Raw genomic sequence first — 15461 nt, forward strand, 5'->3', positions numbered from 1 at the left:
ATGTCCTTTTTCTTTCTAGTTTGTAAATACTAGCCGATTTTTTTGATTCTGTGTTAGGAAATTGAAAACAATTAGGGAGAATAAGTTGTGAATATTTACCTATGAAATACTTGAAAAATTAGGCTAGTACTTAAGCTGACACATCAGCAACAGTGGGATTCAATAATAAATATAAATTTGTTACAAATCAGCATAGCATTTTTAAGAATTAATCTATACTTTCATTTGTAATTCTGTATTGAAAACTTGATCTCATTAAAATTAATTAGAGAAAGCGTAGGTGAAATGATTATTTACACATTTAAGAACACAACTTTTGCTTTGAAAATCAGTGTCCATACTTTATTATCAGTATCTCTGCATGTCTTACCACTAAACTGGGAGACGGATTGAGGTATGTAGTATATTTAATCTATGTGAAAAATTAATGATAAATTGCTATTCTACAAATCTACTTTAATTATATAACTTAAATGACTATAGAAAATAATTAGTTTTTCAAAATGTATAAATATCTTTTTAAACATATTTATATGGTTTTCTGTTTTAGAAAGGATTTGATTATTGTATTCAAATTTATGTAAGCAAATGTAATTTTGTGAACAATCAGAAAAGTTGGCAAGTATTTTTTATTAGTTTAATAAGGCATGTGTTCTGTGAATATGTTTGTTTTTTCTACAAATCTATGTGCATTGTTATTAAATATCCTCAGTGTCTATAATTGTAATCTGTGCTCATGTTTGGCTAATTTTACTCAACAGCGCATCCCGGAATGGCCTCTCTTACACATTTTTCTCTTTGTCTTAATTTTATGTCTAATGGAAATTATACTACTGAATGAGCTTGGATTTATGTTTCACAAGGGGAGAAAAGGGGCTAGAGTTGTTTCTTTGTGTGCTCTATAAGCTTTGCTTGTTCTGCATGTTTTCTAAGAGGGACATTTCAGAATGTCAACTTTTCATGAAGGGTTGCTATTTTACTACCTGAGAATACATGAGAGAGTGGGTTTGCAGGTCAACTTACCCAATGCTTCTCTTCATTTTAGACTTTACAAAGGGAAAAAGACTCCCCTACTCCGGAAACATTCCAAATGCTCAGCCCCCCAAAGGTGTTATTTTTATTTATTTTTATTTGTTTTTTTTTATTGAATATGGTATATTGTCTAGCAATAAGTTACTTAAAGAGTCTTCTTTCCATTTAGCTTGGTAAATTGTTGTTATACACTGGTTCTGAATCTAAATATGTGCTTATAAGCTTTGTGTATTGGGGGTGGGCAATGTAGGATGTTCAACTCTCAATTCTTTGGGCTGATTTATATTTTATGGCTGACATATTATGATAGATAAGAAAATGAAACATAAATCCCTTTCACTCATTTTTGTTTTTTAAGGGAGAGACAGGGTAGGAGTAAGTATAAAGTACATCTTGATAAAAATTAGAATTGGGTACTCTTCATGAGTTTTTTATTATTAACTAGAGGCCCGGTGCACGAATTCGTGCATGGGTGGGGTTCCTCTGAGTGGCCTGCAGGGATCGAGCAAAAATCTGCAGTCCAATGCCACCTGCAACTCCTACCTGCTGCTCCCACTCATCCTGGCCCCACTGTGCCTGCCGTGGCTTGTGCCCAATCAGTCCCGATTGGGAGAGGCAGCAGTGCTTGCCAGCCACAAGCCCTGCATCTGGGACCTTCCCAAGGGGAGTGGCCTGCAGGATCGGGCTGAAATGGGCTCTCCGACATCCCCCAAGGGGTCCCAGATTGCAAGAGGGCTCAGGCCAGGCTGAAGGACCCCACCGGTGCATGATCAAGGTAGGGGAGGGACTGCAGGAGGGCCCCATGGCATGTCTGGCCCATCTCACTCAGTCCCAATTGGCCGGACCCCAGCAACAAGTTAACCTACCAGTCGGAGCATCTGCCTCCTGGTGATCAGTGCACATCATAGCTACTGGTCAACCAGTTGACTGTTTGCCCCCTGGTGATCAGTGCACGTCATAGCAAGTGGTTAAGCAGCCTTAGCATATCATTAGCATATTACACTTTGGTTGTTCAGTTGTTCTGCCATTTGGTCTATTTGCATATTACCCTTTTATTATATAGGATAACTAACTCCTTTATCATTCAAACAGGTACAAAAAGAAACAACCTTACCTTAGTGGTGTTGCCACATTTATTTGGTTTGGGACAAGGATATGAGACTGATTTTTAGCTGCCTTATAATGTATGAGTAGTTTCTGTGTTCAATTTTTAAACATCTATAATAATAAAATCATAATATGCTAATTAGATCAGACGCCCTTCCAGACGAAGCCAAGGCTGCGAGAGAAGCCTGGGTCCCGGGTGCCTGCCGGCAGCTGGAGGGAAGCCCAGGTCCTGGATGCCAGAGGGAAGCCAGTGCCGGCAGCCGGGGAAAGAAGGCCTACTCTTGCATGAATTTCATGTATCAGGCCTCTAGTTAGGACATTAAAAAAATAAAAGACTGATGAAAGAATGTTGATATTTGAATTCTTATTTAAAAATGTGATGTCTTCTTCGAAAGGGTAAGAAGCCAAAAGAGATACAGTTCATTGTACATTGCCTCAAAAATACTTCTGATTTCAAACAGGAATTTTTCCCCGATGTCTACATCTAGGATCAATGAGAAAAGGACAAAAAACAGTTCATTCTGGCTATTCTTTTTTTCAGTTGAGTGGCAGTGCAAGCAATTTGTTTTGTGTGGTGTCTGAATTCATGATGAATAAAAAAATATATTTCTTTAATTTTTAATCATGTACATTTTATATGAAAAATAAAAATTCATGTTCATAAGTGAAAATATAAAAATTGAAATTGATATGTCATATTTTTCTGTGGTTAAATATGTTTTCTTGTACTTTATTCTATGATTGTTAATATTATTATTTTTTGACATATAGGGTGTATTTATGTACATTTCTAATAGACACGAATTTGGAAGACTATTATCAACTGCAAATTACAATACTTCCCATTATAACAATGACCTCTGGCAGATTTTTGAAAATCCTGTGGTATGTATTTCACACTCAACTTTATTTATTACTTCTTTCCCTGTAACTCTAAATGGGTTAAAATAAATTGGGTTAGTAATATGAAAATGTGCTAAGAGGCTTTAAAATTTTTTAAATCATATCAATTTTAAAAATATGTAATTAATTATATTTTATTTCTATAGAGTAGATCTAAACCTGCCAAATAACTTTTTTTGATAAAGATATATATTAGGTTTGGGGAAGGAAATTTATTTCTCCAAGTATTCTACTTATATGTTGAAGAGCACATCAAATTTTTAACCACAACTTCAGAATAAAATGATTACAAGTAGCTCACATATGATATTACATTTTGATTTTCAGAAAGAAAAATCAAGCATTAGTTTGGGAAAATAAATTTTATCTTATAATTTTTATTTTTTACCATTTTGTGTAAATTTTTTAAAATTCTTTATTGTTGAAAGTATTACATATGTCTCCTTTTTCTACCATTGACCTCTCCCCACATGCTCCCTCCCATAAGCACAGGTCCTCATCCCCTTACTGTCCATGTCCATTGGTTATGCTTATATGCATACATACAAGTCCTTTAATTGATCTGTTATCACCACCCCTCCTACGCTTCCCGCTGCGGTTTGATGGATTGTTCAATGTTTCTTTGTCTCTGCATCTATTTTTGTTCATCAGTTTATGTTGTTCATTATATTCCACAAATGAGTGAGATCATGTGATATTTATCTTTCTCCGACTGGCTTATTTCACTTAGCATAATGCTCTCCTTTTTCTCCGCATCCCCACCAGCACTTGTCGTTTGATTTGTTGATGATAGCCATGCTAACAGGTGTGAGATGGTACTTCATTATTATTTTGATTTTCATCACTTGGATGACTAGTGACTTTTAAGTATGTTTTCATATGTCTCTTGGCCTTCTGTATGTCCTGTTTTGAAAAGTGTCTAGGTCCTTTGCTCATTTTTTTGATTGGATTGTTTATCTTCCTTTTGTTAAGATGTAGGAGTTTCCTATAAATTTTGGAGATTAAACCCTTATCAGAGATAACATTGACAAATATGTTCTCCCATGCAGCGGGCTTCCTTGTTGTTTTGTTAATGCTCTCTTGTGCTGTGCAGAAGCTTTTTATTTTATATAGTCCCATTTGTTTTCTCCTTAATTTCCATTGTCCTAGGAGCTGTATTGGTAAAGATATTGCTATGAGAGACATCTGTATTTTGCTGCCTATGAATTCTTCTAAGATTTTTTATGGTTTCCCATCTTAGGTTGAAGTCCTTTATCCATTTTGAGTTTATTTTTGTGAATGGTGTAAGTTGGTGGTCTAGCTTTATTTTTATTTTATTTTTTTGCATGTATCTGTCCAATTTTCCCAACACCATTTATTGAAGAGACTTTCTTGACTCCATTGTATGTTCTTGCCTGCTTCGTCAATTATTAATTGAGCATAATGGCTTGGGTCAATTCCTGGGTTCTTTGTTCTGTTCCATTGGTCTATATGTCTGTTTTTGTGCCAGTACTAGGCAGTTTTGGGAACAGTGGCTTTGTAATATAACTTGATATATGGTATTGTGATCCCTCCAACTTTGTCCTTCTTTCTCAGGATTGCTGAGGCTATTGGGGTCTTTTTTTATTCTTTATACATTTTTGGAGAGTTTGTTCTAGGTCTGTGAAATATGCTGTTGGTATTTTAATGGGGATTGCATTGAATCTATAGATGGTTTTGGATAGTAGGGACATTTTAATGATATTGATTCTACCAATCCATGGACACAGTATGTTCTTCCACTTGTTAATATCTTTCTCTATCTCTTTTTTCAACATCCTTTAGTTTTCCAAGTATAGGTCTTTTTCTTCCTTAGATAGGTTTATTCCCAGATATCTTAATTTTTTTGTTGCAATGATCAATGGGATTGTTTATTTAGTTTCTCTTTCTGTGAGTTCATTATTGGTGTATAAAAATGCCATATATTTCTTGGCGTTAATTTTGTATCCTGCTATCTTGCAAAATTCATTTATTAAATCTAGTAGTTTTTTGATGGAGTCTTTATAGTTTTCTATGCACAATATCATGTCATCTGTGAATAATAACAGTTTTATTTCTTCTTTTTCCAATTTAGTTACAATTTTTTTCTTCTTATTGTCTGATCGCTATGGCTACCACTTCCAATACTATGTTGAACAGGAGTGGTGAACGTGGGCATACCTGTCTTGTTCCTCCTCTTAAGGAAATGGTTTTAGTTTTTGCCCATTGAGTATGATATTGGCTGTAAGTTAACCTTTTTAATGCCACGACCCTTTAATACAGTTCCTCATGTTGTGGTGACCCTCAACCATAAAATTATTGTTGCTACTTCATAACTGTAATTTTTGTTGCTACTTCATAACTGTAATTTTTGCTGCTACTTCATAACTGTAATTTTGTAAATATCTGTGTTTTCCGATGGTCTTAGGCTCTACAGCAGCGGTTCTCAACCTGTGGGTCAGGGCCCACAGGTTGAGAACCGCTAGCAGAGTCCCCTAAGACCATCGGAAAACACAGATATTTACATTACGATTCATTAACAGTAGCAAAATTACAGTTATGAAGTAGCAACAAAAATAATTTTATGGTTGGGGGTCACCACAACATGAAGAACTGTATTAAAGGGTCGTGGCAACTGCTCTATTCCTACTTTGCTGAGAGTTTTCATCACAAAAAGGTGTTGAATTTTCTCAAATGCTTTTTCTGCCTCAATTGATATGATTATGTGGTTTTTGTCTTTCAATTTGTTTATGTGCTATATAACATTTATTGATTTGCAGATATTGCACCAGCCTTGCATTCCTGGAATAAATCCCACTTAGTCGTGGTGTATGATCTTTTAATGTATTGCTAGAATATTGTTGAGGACTTTAGCATCTGTGTTCACGGGGATATTGGCCTATAATTCTGTTTCTTTTTAGTGTCTTTATCTGGTTTTGTAATTAGGGTAATACTAGCTTCATAGAAAGAGCTTGGAATTGTGCCTTCGTCTTGAATTTTTTGGAATAGTTTAAGGAGGATCGGTATTAGTTCTTCTTTGAAAGTTTGGTAAAACCACCTTTGTGAAGTTGTCTGGCCCAGGGCTTTTGTTTGCTTGAAGTTTTTTTTATTACTGCCTCAATTTCATCAGTTGTTATCAGCCTATTCATGTTTTCTGGTTCTTCCTGATTGAGTTTTGGAGGATTATATTTTTTCTAATAATTTTTCCATTTCATCCAGTTTGTTGGAAAAGAGTTGTTCGCAGTATTTTTAGAATCCTTCGTATTTCTCTTGGGTCAGATGCTACTTCCCCTCTTTCATTTCTGATTTAGTTTATTTGGGTCCTCTCTCTTTGTTTCTTGGTAAACCTGGCTAGAGATTGATCAACCTTGTTTATCCTTTCAAAGCACTGGCTCTTGTTTCTATTGACCTTTTGTGTTGTTATTTTGGTCTCTAAGTCATTTATTGCGGCTCTGATCTTTATTATTTCCTTCCTTCTACTTACTCTGGGCTTTTCTTGTTGCTCCCTTTCTAGTTCTTTACATTGTAGGATTAGATAACTTTATCAGTTTTTCTTGTGCTTTTTTTTTGTTTGTGTTTTTTGTTTTTGTTTGTTTGTTTGTTTAGGTAGGTCTGTAGTGCTATGAACGTCCCACTCAGGACTGCTTTCACTGTGTCCCATTTATTTTGGATTGTTGTTTTTACATTTTCATTTGTTTCCTGAAAGTTTTTCATTTATTCTTTGATCTCTTTGGTAACCCATTCATTGTTTAATAGCATGCTATTTAGCCTCCATGTGTTTGATTGTTTTTATTGTATTTCATATCTAATTTTATGCCATTGTGAAATAAGACAATGCTTGATGTGATTTCAATCTTCTTGAATTTGTAGAGACTTAGCCTGTGTCCTAATATGTGGCCTTCTTTGAAAACGTCACATGTGCACTTGAGAAGAATGTATATTCTGTAACTTTGGGGTGAAATGTTTGGAAGTTGTCAGTTAATTCCATCTGATCTAGTGAGTCATTTAGGGTTGCTGTTTCTTTGCTGATTTTTTGTCTAGAGGATTTTTCCAGTGATGTCAATAGGGTATTAAAATCCCCTACTATGATTGTATTGCTGTAGATCTCTGCCTTGATATATTGCAGTGATGGCGAACCTATGACATGCATGTCAGCACTGACACGCATAGCCATTTCTGATGACACGCGGCTGCATGCCGAGGATGAAACATTTGCTGCTCCTGAGGATGAAACATTTGCGACTAGAGTCTTGGAGTTAGTTTTTTCCTCAAAGTGACACACTACCCGAGTTATGCTCAGTTTTTTGGCGAAGTTTGACACACCAAGCTCAAAAGGTTGCCCATCACTGATATATTGCATAAGTTTTTTATGTATTTGGGTACTGCTGAATTGGGCACATATATGTTTTCAAGAGTTATATCCTCTTGTTATATTGATCTCTTTAGTATTATGAAGTGGCCTACCTTATCTCTTGTTATGGCCTTCACTTTAATATCTATTTTGTCAGATACAAGTACTGCTACCCCAGCTTCTTTTTTCATTTCCATTTTCCTGAAAAGAATTTTCCATCCTTTCGCTTTCAGTCTGTGTGAGTCCTTTGTCCAGAGGTGGGTCTTTTGTAGACAGCAAATATATGGGTCATGTTTTCTTATCCACTCAGCTACCCTATGTCTTTTGATTGCAGCATTTAACCCATTTATGATAGGTACTGTTTGTTGCCATTTTTATTCTTTATGCCTGTGTTCCTTCTTCCCTTCCTATTTCTTCTTTTTATAGCATTCCCTTTAGCATCTTTTGCATTGCTGGTTTGGTGGTAATAAACTCCCTTAGCCTTTTTTTGTCTGTGAAGGTCCTGATTTCATCTTTAATTTTGAATGGTAAACTTTCTGGCTAGAGTATTCTTGGATTCAGTCCCTTACTTTTCATCACTTTGTATATTTCACTCAATTCCATTCTGGCCTAATGTGTTTCTATTGAGAAATCATTTTATATTCTAAAGGGAGATCCCTGTAGGTAACTTTCTGTCTCTCTCTCTGGCAACCTTTAAGATTCTCACTTTGTCATTGATGTTTACCAATTTAATTATAATGTGTCTTGGTGTCGATATCTTTAGGTTCATCTTGTTTGGGGCTCTGTGTACTTTTTTGGACTTGTGTGATTTTTTCTTCCCCAAATCAGGGAAATTTTCTGTCATTATTTCTTCAAACAAGTTTTCTATTCCTTTCTCAGCTTCCTTTCCTTCTGGCACCCCTATCATGTGGATGTTGTTTCATTTCTTGTTGTCCAAAAGCTCCCTTAGAACTCTCCTCCTCCTTTGTAATTTTTTTTTTCAGTTGCTGCTCTACTTGGGTGTTTTTTCTACCTTGTCTTCTAACTCACTGATTTGGTCCTCAGCTTCTTCTAGTTTCCTGTTGAAACCTTCCATTGTATTCCATTGCAGCTATATCATTCTTCATTTCCTCTTGATTCTTACAAATGTTGGTGATTTCTGATCCAACCATTTGAACATCCTTACAACCATTACTCTGAATTCTTTCTCTGACATATTGCTTCCATCCATTTCATTTATTTCCTTTACTGGTGATTTCTCCTTTTCTTTCATCTCCCCATTTTTTGTTGTTCTTTTGTATTTGTTTCTATGTGTTAGATCAAACTGGTATGCCACCCAGCTTTTTTCAGTTGGTCTTATGTAGTAGATGTTTTGTGGGACCTAGTGATGCAGTCTCTCAGGTCTTCTGGACTGGGTGTTCCAGGGAATCCACCTGCTTGAGATATTTGGGTTCTCCTGATGTAGTTGGGTCTTGAATATTATTGTCCCATTTGTGATTGGAGTCTCCTCTCAGGGTTTCTGATTATGCAGTTCACTCTCTACCACATCATGTCACCCATTGTGGAAGTGTTGATCGAACAGCACAAAATACAATATGACACAACACAAAAGGAACAGAACACGAAGGTACACAAGACAACTAAAACCCAAAAAAAAGTGACCACCAGAAAAAAGAGAATTAGGCAAGAGAAAAGAGAACAAAAATGATATCGAGAAAAGAAAAAATAAATAAAAATAAACCCAAAACCTCAAACAGAAAACCCAGAAAGGAGGGGTAGGGGGCAGAATCTGTAGAGGCACAGCTTAAGTACAAAAAGGTTAATGAATTGGATGAACAGGGGAAGGACCATGGTTTATTATAGAGGAGGGAGAAAGGGAATGAATGGACTAGAAGAAAAGTTTTTTAATTTGTATTCATTTACTAGAAGCCTGGTGCACAAAATTCATGCATGGGGGATGGGGGTCCCCTCAGCTCAGCCTGCACCCTCTCCAATCCAGGACCCCTTGGGATGTCTGACTGCCGGTTTAGGCCCGATCCTGGGATGGGGCCTAAACTGGCAGTCAGCCATCCCTCTCACAATCCTGGAACACTGGCTCCTAACTGCTCACATGCCTGCCTGCTTGGTCACCCCTAACTGCCCCCCCCCACTGGCCTGATTGCCCCTCATTGCCTCTGTGTGCCATCCTGATCACCCCTAACTGCACCCCCACTGCCAGCCTTGTCGCCTTTTACTGCCCCCGCCCCTGCCGACCTGGTTACCCTCAACTGCCCCCCCTGCTGGTTTGGTCACCCCTCATGGCCCTCCCGCTGGCCTGGTCACCCCCCACACCGGCCTGCTGTTCAGTGGTTTGGTCGTCCCTCACTAACCCCCCTGCCGGCCTGGTTGCCCCATGCAGCCTGATTGTTCAGTCATTTGGTCATCCCTCACTAACTCCCCTGCTGGCCTGGTCATAGGCAGCCATCTTATGAGGGTATGATGCTCAATTTGCATATTACCTTTTTATTATTTAGGATTTGAAAAGGAGAATAGAGGAGAGAGCATACAGGCCTGAATTTAGGAAGTGAAACCAATTAAAAAATTAGGAGAAGACAAGAGCCAGAGAGGAGAGAAAAAAAGAATTGAGTAGTGCAGAGAAATAAAAAAGAAGGGGAAATGAAGTTAGGAGAGCAGGGAAGACCAAGTTAGCTGTATGACTAAGCCAACAGAGACTACTGTAATAATAAAACATCAATAAAACAGATAAAGATCAATTTTTAAAAAGGGGTAAAAAAAAAAGGAAAGAGATAAACTAAAATGGGGAAAGGAGAAGAAAAACAGGATGAAGAAAGGAGAAGCAAGGAAGAAAAAGGTGAAAAAATAAAACAATAAAAATTTTAAAAATAATAATACTAAAATAAAGTGAAATGTCATTCACTTCAGCTGAGTTTTAATGCCCTGTGGCAGCTTGTTCAGAATCCCACTCTTCTGTTCTGTGTGCCAATTCTGGGCTTCCTTTTAAGAAGTTAGGTGCTGACCACTGTGAGACACTATCTTTTGACTTTTTTTAATTATTGATTTTTTACAGAGAAGAAGGGAGAGGGATAGAGAGTTAGAAACATCGATGAGAGAAAAACATCGATCAGCTGCCTCTTGCACACCCCCTACTGGGGATGTGCCCGCAACCAAGGTACATGCCCTTGACTGGAATCGAACCTGGGACCCTTCAGTCCGCAGGCTGACGCTCTATCCACTGAGCCAAACTGGTTTCGGCCCGGGGGGTGGGAGGGTTCTTGATTAAAAATTTGGTCTATATTGTAATCGCTTTTGTTTTTTTTAATAAAAGGAAATTCACTTCTTAGATCATCGTTGAATTTGCATCCTCTTTTCTTACTCATTATGTTAAAAATCTAAAAAAAATAATTTAAAATTACATTATAAATTATTATATACATATTGCTTAAAAACACAGTAAGTAGGTACATAATTACATGAACATATTTTATTGATAGTTTATAAATTAAATTAATTTGATTGTTATAAAGTAACTATATTTTAAAAATTATTTTAATCCTATATTTCTTTCTAAATAATAACAATACTAACTTGTATTATTTTTCCTCTGAATTTGCCATAACGTAAGTCGTAAGTGTCACTTTCAAGGCCGGTGGTAGACTTTTTGCCGCCACTATAAAATATAAATAATACGAGTACTGTCTGCTAAATTCAAGAAAATTTATGTATTTATGAAATAAATAAATAAATTACTTACCTAAATTATCTGAATAGCTGATTTGTAATGACATCACTTGTTTAACTAGCTTACTAGCACGCAGTACGATGTGTATCATCTGAGAGACAGTTACAAAATGTTTTCGTCGTTGCCAATCCCAAAAAATGCCATTGTTCATTAAGTCCAAACAATGGTGGTCGAATTCTAACAACTGATCAACAATGCGAACTTTGATAAGCAGTTCTCGATAATCAGTTCTCAACAATTATTTGTTATTATTAAAGTTTAACATTATAAAATTAACAAAAATAATATAAAACTCATATCCTGGCTAAATAGCCACATGGCCGCCGAAAACCGTATATTCCCTTCCTGTTCTCCCGCCGTTCCCTAGCTTGTCGTGCATTCTTTCCAAAAACCGGGACTTTTTTAAAACGCCGCGGGACGCGGGACAGATTGTTAAAAATCGGGACTGTCCCGCCAAAAGTGGGACGTTGGTCACCTTACTTTAGGAGCAGGTGGTGCTGTTTGGCTTTCTGGGAATCAGATGGATGTTTTTTCCCTGACCCAGAGGTACTCCTCAGTGAGTGGCCCAAAATATTACTCTGGCCTTGTTTATTCAGAGATCCTTGTATGGAGGCCAGTGGGGTTGGCTAGCAATCTGGAGTTTTTATCAGTCTGGTTCCCATAGCAGCAGGGTGGACCGGCATGTCTTCCTCTCCAGTTACTGAGGGCTCTTTGGGCCTATTCAGATCCATAAACTTGGCCTCTGCCTATTTTCCTTCGTACAGCTCAAAATTCAGGCAGGGTGTGGCAGGCTGTATTACCTGTCTTGTGGCTACTGGGAGGGGCTAGCTCTTCAGAGGAGAAATGGCCACTTAGGTTTGGAAGCTTTAAGAACGTCCCAATGCAGGAGTCCTGGCCATGTCTCTCTGCCATACTTCCCTCCCCAGCCTCTCCCATACTCCTCAAGTTTGTGCTCTCTCCCTGCACAGAAGCCTCAGGTGAGTGTTTGCAATTGAAAAGTCCTATGTTCTGGGTTTAGTGCATAATAGCACAGACAAAACCAAACCAAAACAACCACTAAACTGCATGTTGCTCTTCCCCTGGCACTGCGCTGCTCAGGCTGCCTCAGCCTTTTGTGGCTGTGGTCTTATGTCCAGATTTCCATGCCAGCATCAGCCCTGTGGCTTTTCTTTTTCACAGTTGGATATTATGCCTATTGCCAAGGGACGCAGCTTTGGTGCACCACAGCTTCCTCCTCACCCTGTCGGCCCACTGGCTGGCTGGCCCTCTTCAGTCCAGATCCCCATTCCTACCGTTCTCCAGGTGTTCTCTGCCCTTCCTTCTTGTAAATTGTCTCCTCAGCTGTGTCTAACTTGTTAATTCCAGGTTGATGTTCTATGACTTAATTGCTTTTCCAGTTTGGCCCCAGGATGAGGTGCACGACACATCTGCCTATTGGGCCACCATTTTCTATCCTTGTTTATTTTTAAAAACAATTTTGTGAATATATACCAAAGATAGCCAGAGAAAATTGCAGAGTAACTGGATTTAACATATAAAGAAAGTCTTGAGTTGGGAAACAATTGCCTTTTAAATTTTAAAATTATTTCTTCTCTGAAAGATTTGAATCTATAGGAATTAACTTTTTTTTAAATTTTTTGGGGGGTCTGTTCTCTGTAGTGAAGTCAGCACATTTATTCAAGGGAAAATACTCTCTTAAAGGATCATCTTTGTAATACTACTATTAAGGTTTTCCCTTGCCAATAGTAAAAGTTTTAAATTACAAACTCTTAATCCACCTGATCAGAATTCTGTTTTATTTTGTAGGAGTAATTGACAACCAGGAATAGGAAATTTAATGGTCTCTGAATACTCTGTTGAATAAAAAATAAATATTATATAAAAGTATTTTCACCAATTGATGTCTCTTTGACATCTATGTTTATCTATCTATTATCTTTTTCTCTCTCTCTCCTTCCCTCCTTCACTTCCACTTTCTCTAAAAATCAATGGAAAAATATCCTCAGGTGAGGATTAATAAAACATAAATCTATATGTATAAAAGCCTAAGTGACTGAATGACCAGTTGACCAGTCGCTGTGACATTCACTGACCACAAGAGGGCAGACACTCAATGCAAGAGCTGCCCCCCTGGTGGTCATTGTGCTCCCATAGCGGGAACACTGCTCAGCTAACCAACTGGCACCAGACGCAGAGCTCATGGCTGGCGAGCGCCACTTCGGCAGTGGTGCGAGCCTCTCCTGATCCGGACTGACTGGGCATGAGCCTGCAGCAGGAACAGCAGGGTCAGGATGAGCAGGAGCAGCAGGCAGGAGCGGCGGGTGGCATTGGACTGTCGATTTCAGCCTGATCCCCGCAGGCCACCTGCCTGTGGGTATCAGGCCTAAACTGGCAGTCCAATATCCCCCTAGGGGTCCCAGTTTGCGAGAGGATGCAGGTCAGGCCGAGGGACCCCACTGGTGCACGAATCTGTGCACTGGCCCTCTAGTAGATAAATAAAGGATAGCACCTCCAGTTCATTTAGCTTCACATCTTCATGGACTTAAGAAGAAGCTTTTTTAATGGTGAGGGTGGAATTACATATTTTACTTTAGTGCTAAATTTCTTGTTATTTTGAAAAAGAGTATTATTTGATTTCTTAGGTAATGTTAGCTTCCTGAAAAAATATTCCAGATTATGTCCTGAATTGTAGATGTTTGTGTAAAAATTCAATTTTTTGGAGACTATCCTAATATATAAAAAGCCAGGGGCCGTCATGACTGAAACAACCAGACAGATGACCGAAGAGCAGGCTGCGTGGGGTGACCAGGCTGGCATGGGGGCTAGTGAGGGACGACCAAATGACTGAATAGCAGGCTGCATGGGGCAACCTGGCCAGCAGGGGGGTCAGTTGGAGGAGACAGGCCAGTGGGGCGGGCAGTAAGGGGTGACCAGGCCTGTGGCGGAGGCAGGTAGGGGGAACCAGGTCGGCAAGGGGGCAGTTGGGAGCAACCCAGTTAGCAGGGGAGGGCAGTTGGGGGCGACCCAGTTGGCAGGGGGCAGTTAGGGGTGATCAGGCCAGCAGGCAGAGGCGGTTAGGGGTGATCAGGCTGGCAGGCAGGTGAGCAGTTAGGAGCCAGCAGTCCCGGATTGTGAGAGGGATGTCCAGCTGCCAGGGATTGGGCCTAAACTGGCAGCCGGACATCCCCGAGGGGTCTCAGATTGGAGAGGGTGCAGGCTGGGCTGAGGGGACCCCCTCCCATGCATGAATTTCATGCACCAGGCCTTTAGTGCAATGATACTATCACAAGTGAGTTGGAACAGCTTTTCTTTCTATGGCTTTACTTAATTGTTGTTTACTTCAGAAATTCACCATATAGATATACCACTGGCCTGTCTCCCCCATCTGTCCCCCCCAACCCCCCGCTGGCCTGGTTGCCCCACACAGCCTGCTGTAGAGGATATGCATAACAACATATTTATTGATTTTCCCATTATCAGAACTTCTAAGAAATTAGTAAGGTCACAGTTTGTTCAATGATATTTGAAAGGTAGTCAAAATGAAAAATTAATGTAAAATCTTAGGGGCTTTTTTCTTTAATTTCAGTAATGATACATAGGAAAGAATACAGAAGGATTCTGAAATGTTATGAATGATTACTTCTAATTTTTCCCCATATTTTGAAATCCAAACACTAATAAGTATTTGAGGGAGTAATGAGATAATATAGTAATTTGATCCTTATAATTATATACTGTAAATGAAAGTTATTAAAGAATTTGAAGATAGTTTGGGTTCTCTATATCAGAAATATCTTAGGTACATATAAGCAGAGATATGTTAAACTAAGAATGTACATAAATTATCTGGATCCTTTGAAATCTGGCCTCAAAAAATATATTTCAGACAAATATTTTTTTGGAACATGTTTTGATTGGAATTATCTTATGTCTGTACCTCAGTTCTTTCCTGTCACTTTCCTATATTTTTACTTTATAAAGAGAAAATTAAGAATTTTGTTAGACTGCCTAAATACATTTAAGAAGAGATCTTTTTCAATAATAACTCCATATTTTAATATATACCCTCTAAATAATTGGGATTTTTAATGAAACACTTGACCTAAGGGAAAGAACTAAGGGAAAGGACTTCTTAGCTGCTATTGACAAAAATTGAGGTATTTAAGTCTGTGCTTTATGTGTCAGAGATTGGTCAAAGAGGAGAGTTGGTTCATGAATTAACATCAAGAGGATCTATTTTTACTATATCTTAAATTTAGTAACTTCAGTAAGTGAATGTGTTAGGAACCCTATGATCATTCTTTGACATATTAAAAACTGAAGTGAAAGAAGAAATTTTGAATACATTTTTAA

The 15461-nt window shown here is 38.2% G+C and overlaps 1 protein-coding gene across 2 annotated transcripts in view; it reads left to right on the top strand.

Annotated features, from left to right (window-relative positions):
• Nucleotides 1-15461, top strand: part of PLOD2 (procollagen-lysine,2-oxoglutarate 5-dioxygenase 2) — a 253440-nt gene that overhangs the window by 229426 nt on the left and 8553 nt on the right. The window contains exons 14-15 of one of the 2 annotated variants that reach the window (XM_054714121.1): nt 1046-1108; nt 2911-3024. In XM_054714121.1, coding sequence (XP_054570096.1) covers nt 1046-1108; nt 2911-3024 — 177 coding nt within the window. The remainder of the gene's footprint in view (nt 1-1045; nt 1109-2910; nt 3025-15461) is intronic. The other variant, XM_054714122.1, reaches the window with a different exon arrangement.

Source organism: Eptesicus fuscus, chromosome 3 (assembly GCF_027574615.1).
Source record: "Eptesicus fuscus isolate TK198812 chromosome 3, DD_ASM_mEF_20220401, whole genome shotgun sequence".
NCBI classification, from domain to species: domain Eukaryota; kingdom Metazoa; phylum Chordata; class Mammalia; order Chiroptera; family Vespertilionidae; genus Eptesicus; species Eptesicus fuscus.